The sequence below is a fragment of the Gobius niger genome (genome assembly GCF_951799975.1).
Source record: "Gobius niger genome assembly, chromosome: 14".
Lineage (NCBI taxonomy): Eukaryota > Metazoa > Chordata > Actinopteri > Gobiiformes > Gobiidae > Gobius > Gobius niger.
The window spans coordinates 33,193,780-33,213,782 of NC_136865.1; the positions used below are offsets into that span (position 1 = coordinate 33,193,780).

Below are 20,003 nucleotides of genomic sequence, written 5' to 3' on the forward strand. Positions count from 1 at the left end.
GAACATCCTCAATATCAGGTCAGAACATCCACAATATCAGGTCAAAACATCCTCAATATCAGGTCAGAACATCCTCAATATCAAGTCAGAACATCCTCAATATCAGGTCAGAACATCCTCAATATCAGGTCAGAACATCCTCAATATCAGGTCAGAACATCCACAATATCAGGTCAGAACATCCTCAATATCAGGTCAGAACATCCTCAATATCAGGTCAGAACATCCTCAATATTAGGTCAGAACATCCACAATATCAGGTCAGAACATCCTCAACAAGATCAGGTCAGAACATCCTCAATATCAGGTCAGAACATCCACAACAAGATCAGGTCAGAACATCCACAACAATATCAGGTCAGAACATCCTCAACAAGATCAGGTCAGAACATCCTCAATATCAGGTCAGAACATCCTCAACAAGATCAGGTCAGAACATCCTCAATATCAGGTCAGAACATCCTCAATATCAGGTCAGAACATCCTCAATATCAGGTCAGAACATCCACAATATCAGGTCAGAACATCCTCAATATCAGGTCAGAACATCCTCAATATCAGGTCAGAACATCCTCAATATCAGGTCAGAACATCCTCAAGATCAGGTCAGAACATCCTCAATATCAGGTCAGAACATCCTCAATATCAGGTCAGAACATCCTCAATATCAGGTAAGAACATCCACAATATCAGGTCAGAACATCCTCAATATCAGGTCAGAACATCCACAATATCAGGTCAGAACATCCACAATATCAGGTCAGAACATCCTCAATATCAAGTCAGAACATCCACAATATCAGGTCAGAACATCCTCAATATCAGGTCAGAACATCCTCAATATCAGGTCAGAACATCCACAATATCAGGTCAGAACATCCTCAATATCAGGTCAGAACATCCACAATATCAGGTCAGAACATCCTCAATATCAGGTCAGAACATCCTCAATATCAGGTCAAAACATCTTCAATATCAGGTCAGAACATCCTCAATATCAGGTCAGAACATCCACAATATCAGGTCAGAACATCCTCAATATCAGGTCAGAACATCCTCAATATCAGGTCAGAACATCCACAATATCAGGTCAGAACATCCTCAATATCAGGTCAGAACATCCTCAATATCAGGTCAGAACATCCACAATATCAGGTCAGAACATCCTCAATATCAGGTCAGAACATCCACAATATCAGGTCAGAACATCCTCAATATCAGGTCAGAACATCCTCAATATCAGGTCAAAACATCTTCAATATCAGGTCAGAACATCCTCAATATCAGGTCAGAACATCCTCAATATCAGGTCAGAACATCCTCAATATCAGGTCAGAACATCCTCAAGATCAGGTCAGAACATCCACAATATCAGGTCAGAACATCCTCAATATCAGGTCAGAACATCCACAATATCAGGTCAGAACATCCTCAAGATCAGGTCAGAACATCCACAATATCAGGTCAGAACATCCACAATATCAGGTCAGAACATCCTCAAGATCAGGTCAGAACATCCTCAATATCAGGTCAGAACATCCTCAAGATCAGGTCAGAACATCCTCAATATCAGGTCAGAACATCCACAACAAGATCAGGTCAGAACATCCTCAAAATCAGGTCAAAACATCCTCACTATCAGGTCAGAACATCCTCACTATCAGGTCAGAACATCCTCAATATCAGGTCAGAACATCCACAATATCAGGTCAGAACATCCTCACTATCAGGTCAGAACATCCACAATATCAGGTCAGAACATCCACAATATCAGGTCAGAACATCCACAATATCAGGTCAGAACATCCTCACTATCAGGTCAGAACATCCACAATATCAGGTCAGAGCATCCTCAATATCAGGTCAGAACATCCACAATATCAGGTCAGAACATCCACAATATCAGGTCAGAACATCCACAATATCAGGTCAGAACATCCACAATATCAGGTCAGAACATCCTCACTATCAGGTCAGAACATCCACAATATCAGGTCAGAGCATCCTCAATATCAGGTCAGAACATCCACAATATCAGGTCAGAACATCCACAATATCAGGTCAGAACATCCTCAATATCAGGTCAGAACATCCTCAAGATCAGGTCAGAACATCCTCAATATCAGGTCAGAACATCCTCAAGATCAGGTCAGAACATCCTCAATATCAGGTCAGAACATCCACAACAAGATCAGGTCAGAACATCCTCAAAATCAGGTCAAAACATCCTCACTATCAGGTCAGAACATCCTCACTATCAGGTCAGAACATCCTCAATATCAGGTCAGAACATCCTCAATATCAGGTCAGAACATCCACAATATCAGGTCAGAACATCCTCAATATCAGGTCAGAACATCCACAATATCAGGTCAGAACATCCTCAATATCAGGTCAGAACATCCTCAATATCAGGTCAGAACATCCTCAATATCAGGTCAGAACATCCTCAATATCAGGTCAGAACATCCACAATATCAGGTCAGAACATCCTCAATATCAGGTCAGAACATCCACAATATCAGGTCAGAACATCCTCAATATCAGGTCAGAACATCCTCAACAAGATCAGGTCAGAACATCCTCAATATCAGGTCAGAACATCCTCAATATCAGGTCAGAACATCCACAACAAGATCAGGTCAGAACATCCACAATATCAGGTCAGAACATCCTCAATATCAGGTCAGAACATCCTCAATATCAGGTCAGAACATCCACAATATCAGGTCAGAACATCCTCAAGATCAGGTCAGAACATCCTCAAGATCAGGTCAGAACATCCTCAATATCAGGTCAGAACATCCACAATATCAGGTCAGAACATCCTCAAGATCAGGTCAGAACATCCTCAAGATCAGGTCAGAACATCCTCAATATCAGGTCAGAACATCCTCAACAAGATCAGGTCAGAACATCCTCAATATCAGGTCAGAACATCCTCAATATCAGGTCAGAACATCCACAATATCAGGTCAGAACATCCTCAATATCAGGTCAGAACATCCACAATATCAGGTCAGAACATCCACAATATCAGGTCAGAACATCCTCAATATCAGGTCAGAATATCCACAATATCAGGTCAGAACATCCACAATATCAGGTCAGAACATCCACAATATCAGGTCAGAACATCCTCAATATCAGGTCAGAACATCCACAATATCAGGTCAGAACATCCTCAATATCAGGTCAGAACATCCACAATATCAGGTTAGAACATCCTCAATATCAGGTCAGAACATCCACAATATCAGGTCAGAACATCCTCAATATCAGGTCAGAACATCCTCACTATCAGGTCAGAACATCCACAATATAAGGTCAGAACATCCTCAATATCAGGTCAGAACATCCTCAATATCAGGTCAGAACATCCTCAATATCAGGTCAGAACATCCTCAATATCAGGTCAGAACATCCACAATATCAGGTCAGAACATCCACAATATCAGGTCAGAACATCCACAACAATATCAGGTCAGAACATCCACAATATCAGGTCAGAACATCCTCAATATCAGGTCAGAACATCCTCAATATCAGGTCAGAACATCCTCAATATCAGGTCAGAACATCCTCAATATCAGGTCAGAACATCCTCAATGTCAGGTCAGAACATCCACAACATCAGGTCAGAACATCCACAACAAGATCAGGTCAGAACATCCTCAATATCAGGTCAGAACATCCTCAATATCAGGTCAGAACATCCTCAATATCAGGTCAGAACATCCTCAAGATCAGGTCAGAACATCCACAATATCAGGTCAGAACATCCTCAATATCAGGTCAGAACATCCTCAATATCAGGTCAGAACATCCACAATATCAGGTCAGAACATCCTCAATATCAGGTCAGAACATCCACAATATCAGGTCAGAACATCCACAATATCAGGTCAGAACATCCTCAATATCAGGTCAGAACATCCTCAATATCAGGTCAGAACATCCACAACAGGATCAGGTCAGAACATCCTCAATATCAGGTCAGAACATCCACAATATCAGGTCAGAACATCCTCAACAGGATCAGGTCAGAACATCCTCAATATCAGGTCAGAACATCCTCAATATCAGGTCAGAACATCCTCAATATCAGGTCAGAACATCCACAATATCAGGTCAGAACATCCTCAATATCAGGTCAGAACATCCTCAATATCAGGTCAGAACATCCTCAATATCAGGTCAGAACATCCACAATATCAGGTCAGAACATCCTCAATATCAGGTCAGAACATCCTCAATATCAGGTCAGAACATCCACAATATCAGGTCAGAACATCCTCAATATCAGGTCAGAACATCCTCAATATCAGGTCAGAACATCCTCAACAAGATCAGGTCAGAACATCCTCAATATCAGGTCAGAACATCCTCAAGATCAGGTCAGAACATCCACAACAATATCAGGTCAGAACATCCACAATATCAGGTCAGAACATCCTCAATATCAGGTCAGAACATCCTCAATATCAGGTCAGAACATCCTCAAGATCAGGTCAGAACATCCTCAATATCAGGTCAGAACATCCTCAATATCAGGTCAGAACATCCACAATATCAGGTCAGAACATCCTCAATATCAGGTCAGAACATCCTCAATATCAGGTCAGAACATCCTCAACAAGAATGTTTGGCCTTGTTTCTCTCTGACCTGTGTTTATGTGGCGCCCCCTCCTGACCTGTATGTGTATGGGTGTATGTGGCGCCCCCTCCTGACCTGTATGTGTATGGGTGTATGTGGCGCCCCCTCCTGACCTGTATGTGTATGGGTGTATGTGGCGCCCCCTCCTGACCGGCCTGTGTTTCACAGTGAGGTGAAGCTGAGTCTGGCCTCGTTTCTCTCTGACCGGATTGTGGACGAGGTTCTGGAGTCTCTGTCTCAGTCTCAGCTCACTCTGGTAACTTTAATATCATTATTTAGCTTTAATATCATTTTTATTTACCTTTAATATCATCATTATTTACCTTTAATATCATCATGATTTACCTTTAATATCATGATTTACCTTTAATATCATGATTTACCTTTAACATCATTATTATTTACCTTTAACATCATTATTTACCTTTAATATCATTATTTACCTTTAACATCATCATTATTTACCTTTAACATCATGATTTACCTTTAATATCATGATTTACCTTTAATATCATGATTTACCTTTAATATCATCATTATTTACCTTTAATATCATTATTTAGCTTTAATATCATTATTATTTACCTTTCTCTCGCGCCAAGACCTGGAGAAGGCAACGCACGCGTTCATCAGTTCTCGGTTGGACTATTGCAACACTCTCTACTCTGGCCTTCCACACTCGTCACTCCACCGGCTACAGTTAGTGCAGAATGCAGCAGCCCGTCTTCTCACCGGTTCATCCAGACACAGCCACATCACTCCCGTCCTCGCCTCCTGCACTGGCTCCCGCTCCGTTTTCGGATTGATTTCAAAATTTTAATGTTTGTTTTTAAAGCCCTCCACGGTCTCGCTCCGTTATATCTGACTGAGTTGGTGACCGTACATCGTCCCAGCAGAACTCTCCGGTCTGCCGATCAAATGGTTCTGGACGTGCCCAGGTCCCGGTACAAACAGTGGGGGGATCGTTCTTTCAGGGTTGTAGCGCCAAAACTGTGGAACAGCCGCCCCTCAGTCTGCGTGTTCTCACTGAGCTGTCCCTCTTTAAGTCTAGATTGAAGACACATCTCTTCAAACTAGCTTTTAAGACTTAGATTGCACTTATTTGATTGATTGATTTTTTAATATTGTTTTATCTGTCTGTGAAGCACTTTGGTCTTCCTTGTGTTGTTGTAAGGTGCTATATAAGTAAACTTTGATTGATTGATTGATTGATTTAATATCATCATTATTTACCTTTAACATCATCATTATTTACCTTTAACATCATCATTATTTACCTTTAACATCATTATTTACCTTTAATATCATCATTATTTACCTTTAACATCATTATTTACCTTTAACATCATCATTATTTACCTTTAATATCATTATTTACCTTTAACATCATCATTATTTACCTTTAACATCATGATTTACCTTTAATATCATGATTTACCTTTAATATCATCATTATTTACCTTTAATATCATCATTATTTACCTTTAATATCATGATTTACCTTTAATATCATCATTATTTACCTTTAATATCATCATGATTTACCTTTAATATCATGATTTACCTTTAATATCATCATTATTTACCTTTAATATCATTATTTACCTTTAAAATCATCATTATTTACCTTTAACATCATCATTATTTACCTTTAATATCATCATTATTTACCTTTAACATCATGATTTACCTTTTAATATCATGATTTACCTTTAATATCATCATTATTTACCTTTAACATCATGATTTACCTTTAATATCATGATTTACCTTTAATATCATCATTATTTACCTTTAATATCATCATGATTTACCTTTAATATCATGATTTACCTTTAATATCATGATTTACCTTTAATATCATCATTATTTACCTTTAATATCATTATTTACCTTTAACATCATCATTATTTACCTTTAACATCATCATTATTTACCTTTAATATCATCATGATTTACCTTTAATATCATGATTTACCTTTAATATCATCATTATTTACCTTTAACATCATGATTTACCTTTAATATCATGATTTACCTTTAATATCATCATTATTTACCTTTAAAATCATCATTATTTACCTTTAATATCATCATTATTTACCTTTAATATCATCATTATTTACCTTTAACATCATCATTATTTACCTTTAATATCATCATTATTTACCTTTAAAATCATCATTATTTACCTTTAAAATCATCATTATTTACCTTTAACATCATGATTTACCTTTAATATCATGATTTACCTTTAATATCATCATTATTTACCTTTAATATCATGATTTACCTTTAATATCATGATTTACCTTTAACATCATTATTATTTACCTTTAACATCATTATTTACCTTTAATATCATCATTATTTACCTTTAATATCATCATTATTTACCTTTAAAATCATCATTATTTACCTTTAAAATCATCATTATTTACCTTTAAAATCATCATTATTTACCTTTAATATCATCATTATTTACCTTTAAAATCATCATTATTTACCTTTAAAATCATCATTATTTACCTTTAATATCATCATTATTTACCTTTAATATCGTCATTATTTACCTTTAACATCATCATTATTTACCTTTAACCCTCGTGTCGCCTTCGTGGGTCTTTTTGACCCGCTGTCATGTTCCGGGCATTTGGATGCAAGGTGACACAAGGGGGCGCCCTTCCAACCTTCTCAGTGTAAATGTGAGTTGACTTTCTTCAGAGTGAGACTTTAGGTCAGACATGAGTGACAGAAACATGAGGCTAAATACAGTGAGCTCTTTGTTTGCAGTAAAAACGCTGAGGCCTCATTGCTCTTCAGTCACAGACTGAGAAGTGAAGAAGGAAGTCATGGAGCTTCTGCTTTAGACAGAACTTCAGACTTCTGCTGCAGGTAAGAGTCATATCATATCAAATGTTGCAATCTGTAAAGCACTTTGTGATATCTTTCCATGTGAAAAGTGCTTTATAAATAAAGTTTGATTGATTGATCATATTCTGAAACTCAAATCTGTAGTAAAAACATAATATATGGAAAATTACTACAATTACAAAAATGCTGTATCTAATCAAATAGTTTTTTTTTTAAATTTACTCTCATTCTAAAAAAGAAAACCCAAACAAACCCTAACCTTTTGTATCTGCTGTAAAGTCATGTTTGTCCCAGTTCCTCTGAGTCGTGGTGCAGCAGGACTGATGTGGACAGATGTTACAGAAGAAGCTCATGAGGTTCATTTCTTCAACAGTTACTATAGTAACTATTTTCTCCAAAGTAAAAGTAGATCTACCACAGTTCTGTCCACATCTGTCATGGTCCACCATGACCCACCACGACTCAGAGGAACCGGGACAAACATGACTTTACAGCAGATACAAATGGTTAGGGTTTGTTTGGGGTTTTTTTTTGTATTTTTTTTTTTTAGAATGAGAGTAAATAAAACAATTTTTTTGATTAGATACATGATTTTCAAATATGTTTTCTTTATTATTATATTTTCTTTTTGTAATTGTAATAATTATTTCCATATATTATGTTTTTACTACAGATTTGAGTTTGCTAAGGTATCAAAAGTGCTTTACAGATTACAACATTTGATATGATATAATATGACCCCTACAGGCAGCAGAAGTCTGAAGTTCTGTCTAAAGCAGAAGCTCCATGACTTCCTTCTTCACTTCTCAGTCTGTGACTGAAGAGCAATGAGGCCTCAGCCTTTTTACTGCAAACAAAGAGCTCACTGTGTTTAGAGTCATGTTACTGTCACTCATGTCTGACCTAAAGTCTCTCTGAAGAAAGTCAACTCACATTTCCACTGAGAAGGTTGGAAGGCGCCCCCTTGTGTCACCTTACATCCAAATGCCCGGAACATGACAGCGGGTCTAAAAGACCCGCGAAGGCGACACGAGGGTTAATATCATTATTTACCTTTAATATCATCATTATTTACCTTTAATATCCTCATTATTTACCTTTAATATCATTATTTACCTTTAATATCATCATTATTTACCTTTAATATCATCATTATTTACCTTTAACATCAGTCGGAGCACGTGAGTCGTAAAGGGCGCCCCCTGGAGCTCGACTCGGAGACGCAGGTGATCGATGAGACGCTGATAAGGACAACGGAGCCGCCGCGGGAAACGCCGTCACCGCGGGAAACGCCGTCGCCGCGGGAAACGCCGTTGCCGCGGGAACCATCCGCACAGGAGGGGGAGGAGTCTGTGGCGCCCGCCGTCAGCGCGCACTCCGGCCTGGTACGTCCCACAGCTCCCTCTGGAGGCGGAGAGCGGGAACTGCTCCGCCTTTCTCTTCTTCTTCTTCTTGTTTTCATTTTTGTGTCGTTTTTTATACATCTTTCCTTTCGTTTATTCTATGTCCATGTTATTGACCTGTGTATCCATGGTTGTGCTCCCCCTGGTGGCTCCCCCTGGTGGCTCCCCCTGGTGGCTCCTCCTGGTGGCTCCCCCTGGTGGCTCCCCCTGGTGGCTCCCCCTGGTGGCTCCCCCTGGTGGCTCCTCCTGGTGGCTCCCCCTGGTGTCTCCCCCTGGTGGCTCCCCCTGGTGGCTCCCCCTGGTGGCTCCCCCTGGTGGCTCCCCCTGGTGGCTCCCCCTGGTGGCTCCCCCCGGTGTCTCCCCCCGGTGTCTCCCCCCGGTGGCTCCCCCTGGTGTCTCCCCCTGGTGTCTCCCCCTGGTGTCTCCCCCTGGTGTCTCCCCCTGGTGTCTCCCCCTGGTGGCTCCCCCTGGTGGCTCCCCCTGGTGGCTCCCCCTGGTGGCTCCCCCTGGTGGCTCCCCCTGGTGGCTCCCCCCGGTGTCTCCCCCCGGTGTCTCCCCCTGGTGGCTCCCCCTGGTGTCTCCCCCCGGTGTCTCCCCCCGGTGGCTCCCCCCGGTGTCTCCCCCCGGTGTCTCCCCCCGGTGTCTCCCCCCGGTGGCTCCCCCCGGTGTCTCCCCCCGGTGTCTCCCCCCGGTGTCTCCCCCCGGTGTCTCCCCCTGGTGGCTCCCCCCGGTGGCTCCCCCCGGTGTCTCCCCCTGGTGGCTCCCCTGGTGTCTCCCCCTGGTGGCTCCCCCTGGTGGCTCCCCCTGGTGGCTCCCCTGGTGTCTCCCCCTTGTGGCTCCCCCTGGTGGCTCCCTCTGGTGTCTCCCCCTGGTGGCTCCCCCTGGTGGCTCCCCCTGGTGGCTCCCCCTGGTGGTCACGCTGTGTCTCCCCCTGGTGTCTCCCTCTGGTGGCTCCCTCTGGTGTCTCCCCCTGGTGGCTCCCCCTGGTGGCTCCCCCTGGTGGCTCCCCCTGGTGGTCACGCTGTGTCTCCGCAGACTCGCTCCAAGAGGAAGAGTATCCTGGTGCGGATGCTTCGTCCCGTCTCCGTCGCCTTCGGTAAAACTCGTTTATCTCCTTTAGTTCAGTTTTAGTTTATTTATTTGGGACACAGTGACGCTCCGGTGTGGGCGTGGCCTGTTCTGACCACTCCCCAGTGTGGGCGTGGCCTGTTCTGACCACTCCCCAGTGTGGGCGTGGCCTGTTCTGACCACTCCCCAGTGTGGGCGTGGCCTGTTCTGACCACTCCCCTTCTGCAGAGATGGAGTTTGATTTGGACAAAGCTCTGGAGGAGGTTCCTATCCATGTGGAAGACACGCCCCCTCTGTCTCCTGAAGCCCCGCCCCCCCTCTCTGCTGAAGCCCCGCCCCCTCCACCTGCCGAAGCCCCGCCCCCTGAGCTGCCGCCCCTGCAGGTTCAGACTCTGCCTCATCAGACCAAGTCCAGACCAAGACCCAAGAAGCGGAGCCGGCCCACGAGGCCCAAGGTCAGTCTGAGCATGTGACCTGTGCGTCACGTGACCTCAGTGTCATGTGACCTGTGCGTCATGTGACCTGTGCGTCATGTGACCTGACTGTCTCTCTCTGCAGCGCTCCACAGCGCCCCCTGCTGCCGCCGCGGGGCCGGAGCTCAGCAGCTTCATGGGGAAAGTGGACGAAGGAATCGAGGAGTTTTTCTCCAAAGCCGTTTCCAGACTCAGCTTCAGGTGAGACGATTTTTAAACCTGGAGGATTTTATTCTGAAAACGCCACAAATTTACGGCTTTTATTTTGAAAACAATAATTTTTTATTGCTTTTATTTTGAAAACATCACAAATTTAAGGCTTTTATTTTGAAAACATCACAAATTTAAGACTTTTATTTTGAAAACATCCCAAATTTAAGACTTTTATTTTGAAAACACCACAAATTTAAGACTTTTATTTTGAAAACATCACAAATTTAAGACTTTTATTTTGAAAACATCACAAATTTAAGACTTTTATTTTGAAAACATCACAAATTTAAGGCTTTTATTTTGAAAACATCACAAATTTAAGGCTTTTATTTTGAAAACACGGCACATTAAGACCTTTCATTCCACTCTTTAGCATCATCACCTACAGACACTTTATAGGCTCTGACCAACGACATCTCCTCAGGCGTGTGGCTTTAATGTTTGTCCTCAGGCGTCCCGTCGCTCCTCTGGGTCCCGTGGCTCCTCTGGGTCCCGTGGCTCCCGTAGCGCCCGTGGCTCCCGCGGCGAGGGCGGCGTCCGCTGACGGGGAGAAGAAGCGTGAGTCCAGACGCAGCGGTTTCTTCAACTACATCAAATCTCGCACGTCGCGTTCGGAGAAGTCCCACGGCGCGGCGGCCATTACTCCTCCAGCCTCTTCTTCTTCTTCTGCTGCTGTGAACGGGGCTAACCACTGTGCCACAGCGCCCCCTGCGGCCCCGGCGGAGGAGCTGCCCCCGCCGCCTCCACCGCACGACGCCCTGCAGGAGGAGGCGGAGTCAGAGGAGGCGGAGTCAGAGCCGCATGCCCTCCCGCCGCGGCTCAGGGGCGTGCCCATGCTGGGGGCGGGGCTGATGGGGGCGGGGCTGATGGCGGAGATGAAGGCGAAGCTGGCGGCGCAGAAGGTACAGACACTTCCACATGTTTCACATCAGACAAACGCCGCCCCCTGGTGGTGGGACAGGTTAGAGCTAAGACCCACAAAACTGATCACTTTTTGGTTGAATTTTTGTCATTTTTTCAAATTGTATTCATTTTTTTGTTGATTTTTTTTCAAATTTTTGTCATTTTTTTGTTGAATGTTTATTTAATTTTTATTGATTTTTTGTTGATTTTTTGTCACTTTTTGGTTGAATTTTTTTCATTTTTTTTCATTTTTTTCATTTTTTTGTCAAATTTTGGTCACATTTTTATTGATTTTTTTGTCGAATTTTTATTTAATTTTTATTGATTTTTTGTTGATTTTATGTCACTTTTTGGTTGAATTTTTGTCAAATTTTTGTCAAATTTTTATTGAATTTTTGTCAAATTTTTGTCATTTTTTTGTCAAATTTTTCTCCCATTTTTATTGAATTTTTGTTGATTTTTTGTAGATTTTTTGTCACATTTTTATTGAATTTTTGTTGATTTTTTGTCACTTTTTGGTTGAATTTTTTTCATTTTTTTTCATTTTTTTCATTTTTTGTCAAATTTTTGTTGAAATTTTGTTGATTTTTTGTCACTTTTTATTGATTTTTTGTCACTTTTTTATTGATTTTGTATTGAATTATTTTAAATTTTGTCTTTTTTTATTTTATTTTATTTTTGTCACATTTTTATTGATTTTTTATTGATTTTTTTTTTAAAATTTTGTCTTTTTTTTGTTTTGTTTTTTGTTTTTTCCTTTTTTTTGTCACATTTTTATTGAATTTTTGTTGATTTTTTGTCACGTTTGTTTTAATTTTTTGTTGATTTTTTGTCACTTTATTTAATTTTAGTTGAATTTTTGTCACTTTTTTGTTGAATTTTTGTTGAAATTTTGTCATTTTTTTGTTGAATCTTTGTCACATTTTTGGCGAATTTTTTTCACATTTTTATTGATTTTTTGTTGATTTTTAGGGAGGTCTTCCCTCAGAGCCTCTGGTGGTGGGACAGGTTAGAGTTAGGGAGGTCTTCCCTCAGAGCCCCTGGTGGTGGGACAGGTTAGTTAGGGAGGTCTTCCCTCAGAGTCTCTGGTGGTGGGACAGGTTAGTTAGGGAGGTCTTCCCTCAGAGCCTCTGGTGGTGGGACAGGTTAGTTAGGGAGGTCTTCCCTCAGAGCCTCTGGTGGTGGGACAGGTTAGAGTTAGGGAGGTCTTCCCTCAGAGCCTCTGGTGGTGGGACAGGTTAGAGTTAGGGAGGTCTTCCCTCAGAGCCTCTGGTGGTGGGACAGGTTAGAGTTAGGGAGGTCTTCCCTCAGAGTCTCTGGTGGTGGGACAGGTTAGAGTTAGGGAGGTCTTCCCTCAGAGCCTCAGGTGGTGGGACATGTTAGAGTTAGGGAGGTCTTCCCTCAGAGCCTCTGGTGGTGGGACAGGTTAGTTAGGGAGGTCTTCCCTCAGAGCCTCTGGTGGTGGGACAGGTTAGAGTTAGGGAGGTCTTCCCTCAGAGCCTCTGGTGGTGGGACAGGTTAGAGTTAGGGAGGTCTTCCCTCAGAGTCTCTGGTGGTGGGACAGGTTAGAGTTAGGGAGGTCTTCCCTCAGAGCCTCTGGTGGTGGGACAGGTTAGAGTTAGGGAGGTCTTCCCTCAGAGCCTCTGGTGGTGGGACAGGTTAGAGTTAGGGAGGTCTTCCCTCAGAGTCTCTGGTGGTGGGACAGGTTAGTTAGGGAGGTCTTCCCTCAGAGCCCCTGGTGGTGGGACAGGTTAGAGTTAGGGAGGTCTTCCCTCAGAGCCTCTGGTGGTGGGACAGGTTAGAGTTAGGGAGGTCTTCCCTCAGAGTCTCTGGTGGTGGGACAGGTTAGTTAGGGAGGTCTTCCCTCAGAGCCTCTGGTGGTGGGACAGGTTAGAGTTAGGGAGGTCTTCCCTCAGAGCCTCTGGTGGTGGGACAGGTTAGAGTTAGGGAGGTCTTCCCTCAGAGTCTCTGGTGGTGGGACAGGTTAGAGTTAGGGAGGTCTTCCCTCAGAGCCTCTGGTGGTGGGACAGGTTAGAGTTAGGGAGGTCTTCCCTCAGAGCCTCTGGTGGTGGGACAGGTTAGAGTTAGGGAGGTCTTCCCTCAGAGTCTCTGGTGGTGGGACAGGTTAGTTAGGGAGGTCTTCCCTCAGAGCCCCTGGTGGTGGGACAGGTTAGAGTTAGGGAGGTCTTCCCTCAGAGCCTCTGGTGGTGGGACAGGTTAGAGTTAGGGAGGTCTTCCCTCAGAGTCTCTGGTGGTGGGACAGGTTAGTTAGGGAGGTCTTCCCTCAGAGCCTCTGGTGGTGGGACAGGTTAGAGTTAGGGAGGTCTTCCCTCAGAGTCTCTGGTGGTGGGACAGGTTAGTTAGGGAGGTCTTCCCTCAGAGCCTCTGGTGGTGGGACAGGTTAGAGTTAGGGAGGTCTTCCCTCAGAGCCTCTGGTGGTGGGACAGGTTAGAGTTAGGGAGGTCTTCCCTCAGAGCCTCTGGTGGTGGGACAGGTTAGTTAGGGAGGTCTTCCCTCAGAGCCTCTGGTGGTGGGACAGGTTAGAGTTAGGGAGGTCTTCCCTCAGAGCCTCTGGTGGTGGGACAGGTTAGAGTTAGGGAGGTCTTCCCTCAGAGCCTCTGGTGGTGGGACAGGTTAGAGTTAGGGAGGTCTTCCCTCAGAGCCTCTGGTGGTGGGACAGGTTAGAGTTAGGGAGGTCTTCCCGCAGAGCCTCTGGTGGTGGGACGGGTTAGTTAGGGAGGTCTTCCCTCAGAGCCTCTGGTGGTGGGACAGGTTAGAGTTAGGGAGGTCTTCCCTCAGAGCCTCTGGTGGTGGGACAGGTTAGTTAGGGAGGTCTTCCCTCAGAGCCTCTGGTGGTGGGACAGGTTAGAGTTAGGGAGGTCTTCCCTCAGAGTCTCTGGTGGTGGGACAGGTTAGAGTTAGGGAGGTCTTCCCTCAGAGCCTCTGGTGGTGGGACAGGTTAGAGTTAGGGAGGTCTTCCCTCAGAGTCTCTGGTGGTGGGACAGGTTAGTTAGGGAGGTCTTCCCTCAGAGCCCCTGGTGGTGGGACAGGTTAGAGTTAGGGAGGTCTTCCCTCAGAGCCTCTGGTGGTGGGACAGGTTAGTTAGGGAGGTCTTCCCTCAGAGCCTCTGGTGGTGGGACAGGTTAGAGTTAGGGAGGTCTTCCCGCAGAGCCTCTGGTGGTGGGACAGGTTAGAGTTAGGGAGGTCTTCCCTCAGAGCCTCTGGTGGTGGGACAGGTTAGAGTTAGGGAGGTCTTCCCTCAGAGTCTCTGGTGGTGGGACAGGTTAGTTAGGGAGGTCTTCCCTCAGAGCCTCTGGTGGTGGGACAGGTTAGAGTTAGGGAGGTCTTCCCTCAGAGTCTCTGGTGGTGGGACAGGTTAGTTAGGGAGGTCTTCCCTCAGAGCCTCTGGTGGTGGGACAGGTTAGAGTTAGGGAGGTCTTCCCTCAGAGTCTCTGGTGGTGGGACAGGTTAGAGTTAGGGAGGTCTTCCCTCAGAGCCTCGGGTCTGTAACTCGGTAACTCTGAAATGTGTTTGTTTCAGTCGGAGGCGGAGCCTAAAGTCACGGACTCGGATGAAGAGGCGACAGAAGGTAAAGTGCGGAGTCTGATGTTCAAACAAAGGACCATAGACGTGTGTGACAGCGCCCCCTTTAGGACTCACATGAAGCTCAGTCATGTTCTTCATGTTCCTCCAGTGAGACCTGAGCCTCCAGAGGAACCTGAGGAACCTGCAGAACCCAGACCTGAACCAGCTCCAAGATCCAGGACCAGGACCTCCACCTCCGGAGCATCCCAGAGCCCCGACATCAGCTCCAACAGCCCCACCTCGGACACCTCCACCAGCCCAAACATCAGGACCTCCACCTCCGGAGGATCCCAGGGCACCGACATCAGCCCCATCAGCTCCAACAGCCCCACCTCGGACACCTCCACCAGCCCAAACACCAGGACCTCAACCTCCGGAGCATCCCAGGGCCCCGACATCAGCTCCAACAGCCCCACCTCGGACACCTCCACCAGCCCAAACATCAGGACCTCCACCTCCGGAGGATCCCAGGGCACCGACATCAGCTCCATCAGCCCCATCAGCCCCATCAGCCCCATCAGCCCCACCTGCAGCATCTCCAACACCTCCACAAGCCCAAACATCAGTCCCACCTTCCCCGGCCCCACCTCCAACACCAGGACCTCAACCTCCGGAGGATCCCAGAGCCCCGACACCAGCCCCACCAGCTCCAGTGTCAGTCCACAGGGTGAGTTTGAATGTTCTTCTTCTCGTGTCCCTCTGAAGGCTCAGTGAAGCCTCTCACTCACACGATCGTCCACAGAAACTGTTTGGATCTGGTTCACTGAGGTGAGTCCGGTCAGAACTGAAAAGGGTCTTGGATGGATTTGTTGGAGGTGCTTTAATGGAAACTGACTTCAGTTCGTCCTCCACACTTGGATGACAGTGAGTTTGGTCGAGAACAGAAAATAATCAGATGTTTGCCTCTACACAAACATACATTTCACGACATAAACTCGATCATTAGACTCAACACTTCCTTTATAACATGCTCACACAAACACCATCTGGCTGACTGACAAACAAATACAACTTAAACATATAAGAACAAACTCTGAGTCTCCTCGTCTCAGCTCACTCTGCTGCACCGGTGGGCTAAGCTCCGCCCCTTAACCTCTGACCACCCGCCTAAACCAAATGTATCCTGTCCTCTTTGGCCATTATATAGGCCTGTGTAACACCTCATTTGAAAGCTAAGACCCACAAAACTGATCACTTTTTTGTTGAATTTTTGTCATTTTTTTGTTGTATTTTTGTCACATTTTTGTTGAATTTTTGTCACATTTTTGTCACATTTTTGTTGAATTTTTGTTGAATTTTTGTCATTTTTTTGTCACATTTTTGTTGAATTTTTGTCACATTTTTGTTGAATTTTTGTTGAATTTTTGTCACATTTTTGTTGAATTTTTGTCACATTTTTGTCACATTTTTGTTGAATTTTTGTCATTTTTTTGTTGAATTTTTGTCACATTTTTGTCACATTTTTGTCATTTTTTTGTTGAATTTTTGTCACATTTTTGTCACATTTTTGTTGAATTTTTGTCATTTTTTTGTTGAATTTTTGTCACATTTTTGTCACATTTTTGTCATTTTTTTGTTGAATTTTTGTCACATTTTTGTCACATTTTTGTTATTTTTTTGTCACTTTTTTATTGAATTTTTGTCACTTTTTTGTCACATTTTTGTCACATTTTTGTCATTTTTTTGTCACTTTTTTGTTGAATTTTTGTCACATTTTTGTTGAATTTTTGTTGAATTTTTGTTGAATTTTTGTCAATTTTTTGTCAAATTTTTGTCACATTTTTGCGTTTCCATCCTTGCTTTCTTCTCATTTTTGTGGCTGTTTTGGTGCTTTTTTTCCCCAAGAAGCTTTTTGATTGGGGTAAAGCCAAACTGGATGAAATGGGATCCGTTCAGGCGGGGGTTAAGAGGTTAAAGGGCCTTTTCTACACACAGTAACTTTACTCTTAAAGGGGGGGTATTATTATGCTTTTTGTGGTTGGTCACTCGGCTCGGAGGCGTCTCCAGGAGGTGGGGGCGTTCCTAGGAGGACTCAGGCAAACCTATCCCTAAAATGGCCGCCATCAGAGTTTTTACAGATTACTCAAAATGGCCGCCGTCAGAGTTTATACAGATTACTCAAAATGGCCGCCATCAGAGTTTTTACGGATTACTCAAAATGGCCGCCATCAGTTTATACAGATTACTCAAAATGGCCGCCATCAGAGTTTATACAGATTACTCAAAATGGCCGCCATCAGAGTGTTTACAGATTACTCAAAATGGCCGCCGTCAGAGTTTATACAGATTACTCAAAATGGCCGCCATCAGAGTTTTTACGGATTACTCAAAATGGCCGCCATCAGTTTATACAGATTACTCAAAATGGCCGCCGTCAGAGTTTTTACAGATTACTCAAAATGGCCGCCATCAGAGTTTTTACAGATTACTCAAAATGGCCGCCGTCAGAGTTTTTACAGATTACTCAAAATGGCCGCCGTCAGAGTTTTTACAGATTACTCAAAATGGCCGCCATCAGAGTTTTTACAGATTACTCAAAATGGCCGCCGTCAGAGTTTATACAGATGACTCAAAATGGCCGCCGTCAGAGTTTATACAGATGACTCAAAATGGCCGCCATCAGAGTTTTTACAGATTACTCAAAATGGCCGCCGTCAGAGTTTATACAGATGACTCAAAATGGCCGCCATCAGAGTTTTTACAGATTACTAATGAGACTCTGACTGTGTTTCTGTTCCAGAGGCTCCACTTCCCGCCCCCCGCCTGAAGAGGGCGCCGTCGCAGCCGGACAGAGACACGCCCCCGTCCCCCGGCGCCTTCGAGTCCCCCGTCGCCCCGGGAGACGGCGGCGGCGCTCGAGCCTGGTCGTCCCTGAAGAAGCATCAGAGAGCGGAGACGGAGCGGAGTGAGGAGCGAGAGAGAGCCCTGTCCCTCCCCAGCTTAGGTGAGGCAGATGCCCTTCCACACACTGGAGGGGAGGGGGGAGAGGAGGAGGAGAGGAGGGAGACGGTGACCCCTGTGTTTCTGTTACAGGCCGGGCCGGGGGCGGAGCCGAGGAAGAGGCGGATCCTGAGGCCGAGGGGGGCGGGGCTAGTGACTGACACTGACTGACCCTAAGATTGAAAAGTGCATCAACGCAAAAGAACAAAGTGTTGGTGAAACAAAGGACGATAGAAAAGCTCCAAACAAGTATTGAAAGTACTGCAATACTTGATTAAGTATCGATACTTACGGTATTGCAGCAAAAAGTATTAAATCCGATATTTAAAGACCAAAGGAACAAATATTATTCACGACACAACGGCTTCAACTGGAGTCTCTAACTAGTCTCTAACTAGTCTCTAACTAGTCTCTAACTGGAGTCTCTAACTAGTCTCTAACTAGTCTCTAACTAGTCTGGATCTGTAAGAAATGAAACATGTGGCCTTAAAGGAACAGGCCACCATTTTACAGTAAAGGGATTATAGAGGAGGAGAGGCTAAATGCTATAGAGGAGGAGAGGCTAAATGCTAACGCTATAGAGGAGGAGAGGCTGAATGCTAACGCTATAGAGGAGGAGAGGCTGAATGCTATAGAGGAGGAGAGGCTAAATGCTAACGCTATAGAGGAGGAGAGGCTGAATGCTAACGCTATAGAGGAGGAGAGGCTGAATGCTATAGAGGAGGAGAGGCTAAATGCTAACGCTATAGAGGAGGAGAGGCTGAATGCTAATGCTATAGAGGAGGAGAGGCTAAATGCTATAGAGGAGGAGAGGCTAAATGCTAACGCTATAGAGGAGGAGAGGCTGAATGCTAACGCTATAGAGGAGGAGAGGCTGAATGCTAATGCTATAGAGGAGGAGAGGCTAAATGCTATAGAGGAGGAGAGGCTAAATGCTAACGCTATAGAGGAGGAGAGGCTAAATGCTAACACTATAGAGGAGGAGAGGCTAAATGCTAACGCTATAGAGGAGGAGAGGCTAAATGCTAACACTATAGAGGAGGAGAGGCTAAATGCTAACGCTATAGAGGAGGAGAGGCTAAATGCTAACGCTATAGAGGAGGAGAGGCTAAATGCTAACGCTATAGAGGAGGAGAGGCTAAATGCTAACGCTATAGAGGAGGAGAGGCTAAATGCTAACGCTATAGAGGAGGAGAGGCTAAATGCTAACGCTATAGAGGAGGAGAGGCTAAATGCTAACGCTATAGAGGAGGAGAGGCTAAATGCTAACGCTATAGAGGAGGAGAGGCTAAATGCTAACGCTATAGAGGAGGAGAGGCTAAATGCTAACGCTATAGAGGAGGAGAGGCTAAATGCTAACGCTATAGAGGAGGAGAGGCTAAATGCTAACGCTATAGAGGAGGAGAGGCTAAATGCTAACGCTATAGAGGAGGAGAGGCTAAATGCTAACGCTATAGAGGAGGAGGGGCTAAATGCTAACGCCGTCTGTGTTGACGTGACTGATTACACGCGTGACGACCAGACAGGTTCACATGAACTCGTCTAAGATCATGTCTCAGTCTGGAAAACCGTGGCCTGTTCCTTTAACCCCTTAACTCCCACCTGAACCGAGAGCATTTCCTCCAGTTTGGCTTTACCCCAATCCAAAAGCTTCTGGACAAGAGGTGTGAAAATAGCAACAAAACTGAGACGAAAACATGACAAAAATGTGACAAAAAAGTGAGAAAACATTGATGAAAAAGTGACAAAAATTTCATGAAAAAGTGGCAAAAATGTCACAAAAATGTCACAAGAAATTGAAAATTTTTTACAAAAAAATTACAAAAATGTGACAAACAAGTGACGAAAAATTTATGAAAAAGTGGCAAAAATGTCACAAGAAATTGA

General features: G+C 44.4%; 1 protein-coding gene across 1 annotated transcript in view; it reads left to right on the forward strand.

The window, feature by feature from the left end:
* Positions 1 to 18,277, forward strand: part of LOC306973775 (uncharacterized protein) — a gene marked incomplete at both ends in the record, with an annotated part of 61,377 nt that extends 43,100 nt beyond the window's left edge. The window contains 9 exons of the mRNA XM_079570768.1: positions 4,826 to 4,913; positions 8,704 to 8,916; positions 9,970 to 10,030; positions 10,231 to 10,457; positions 10,561 to 10,676; positions 11,140 to 11,590; positions 15,132 to 15,843; positions 17,917 to 18,120; positions 18,210 to 18,277. Of these exons, the coding sequence (XP_079426894.1) occupies positions 4,826 to 4,913; positions 8,704 to 8,916; positions 9,970 to 10,030; positions 10,231 to 10,457; positions 10,561 to 10,676; positions 11,140 to 11,590; positions 15,132 to 15,843; positions 17,917 to 18,120; positions 18,210 to 18,277 (2,140 nt within the window). The remainder of the gene's footprint in view (positions 1 to 4,825; positions 4,914 to 8,703; positions 8,917 to 9,969; positions 10,031 to 10,230; positions 10,458 to 10,560; positions 10,677 to 11,139; positions 11,591 to 15,131; positions 15,844 to 17,916; positions 18,121 to 18,209) is intronic.
* Positions 18,278 to 20,003: the final 1,726 nt, after the last annotated feature.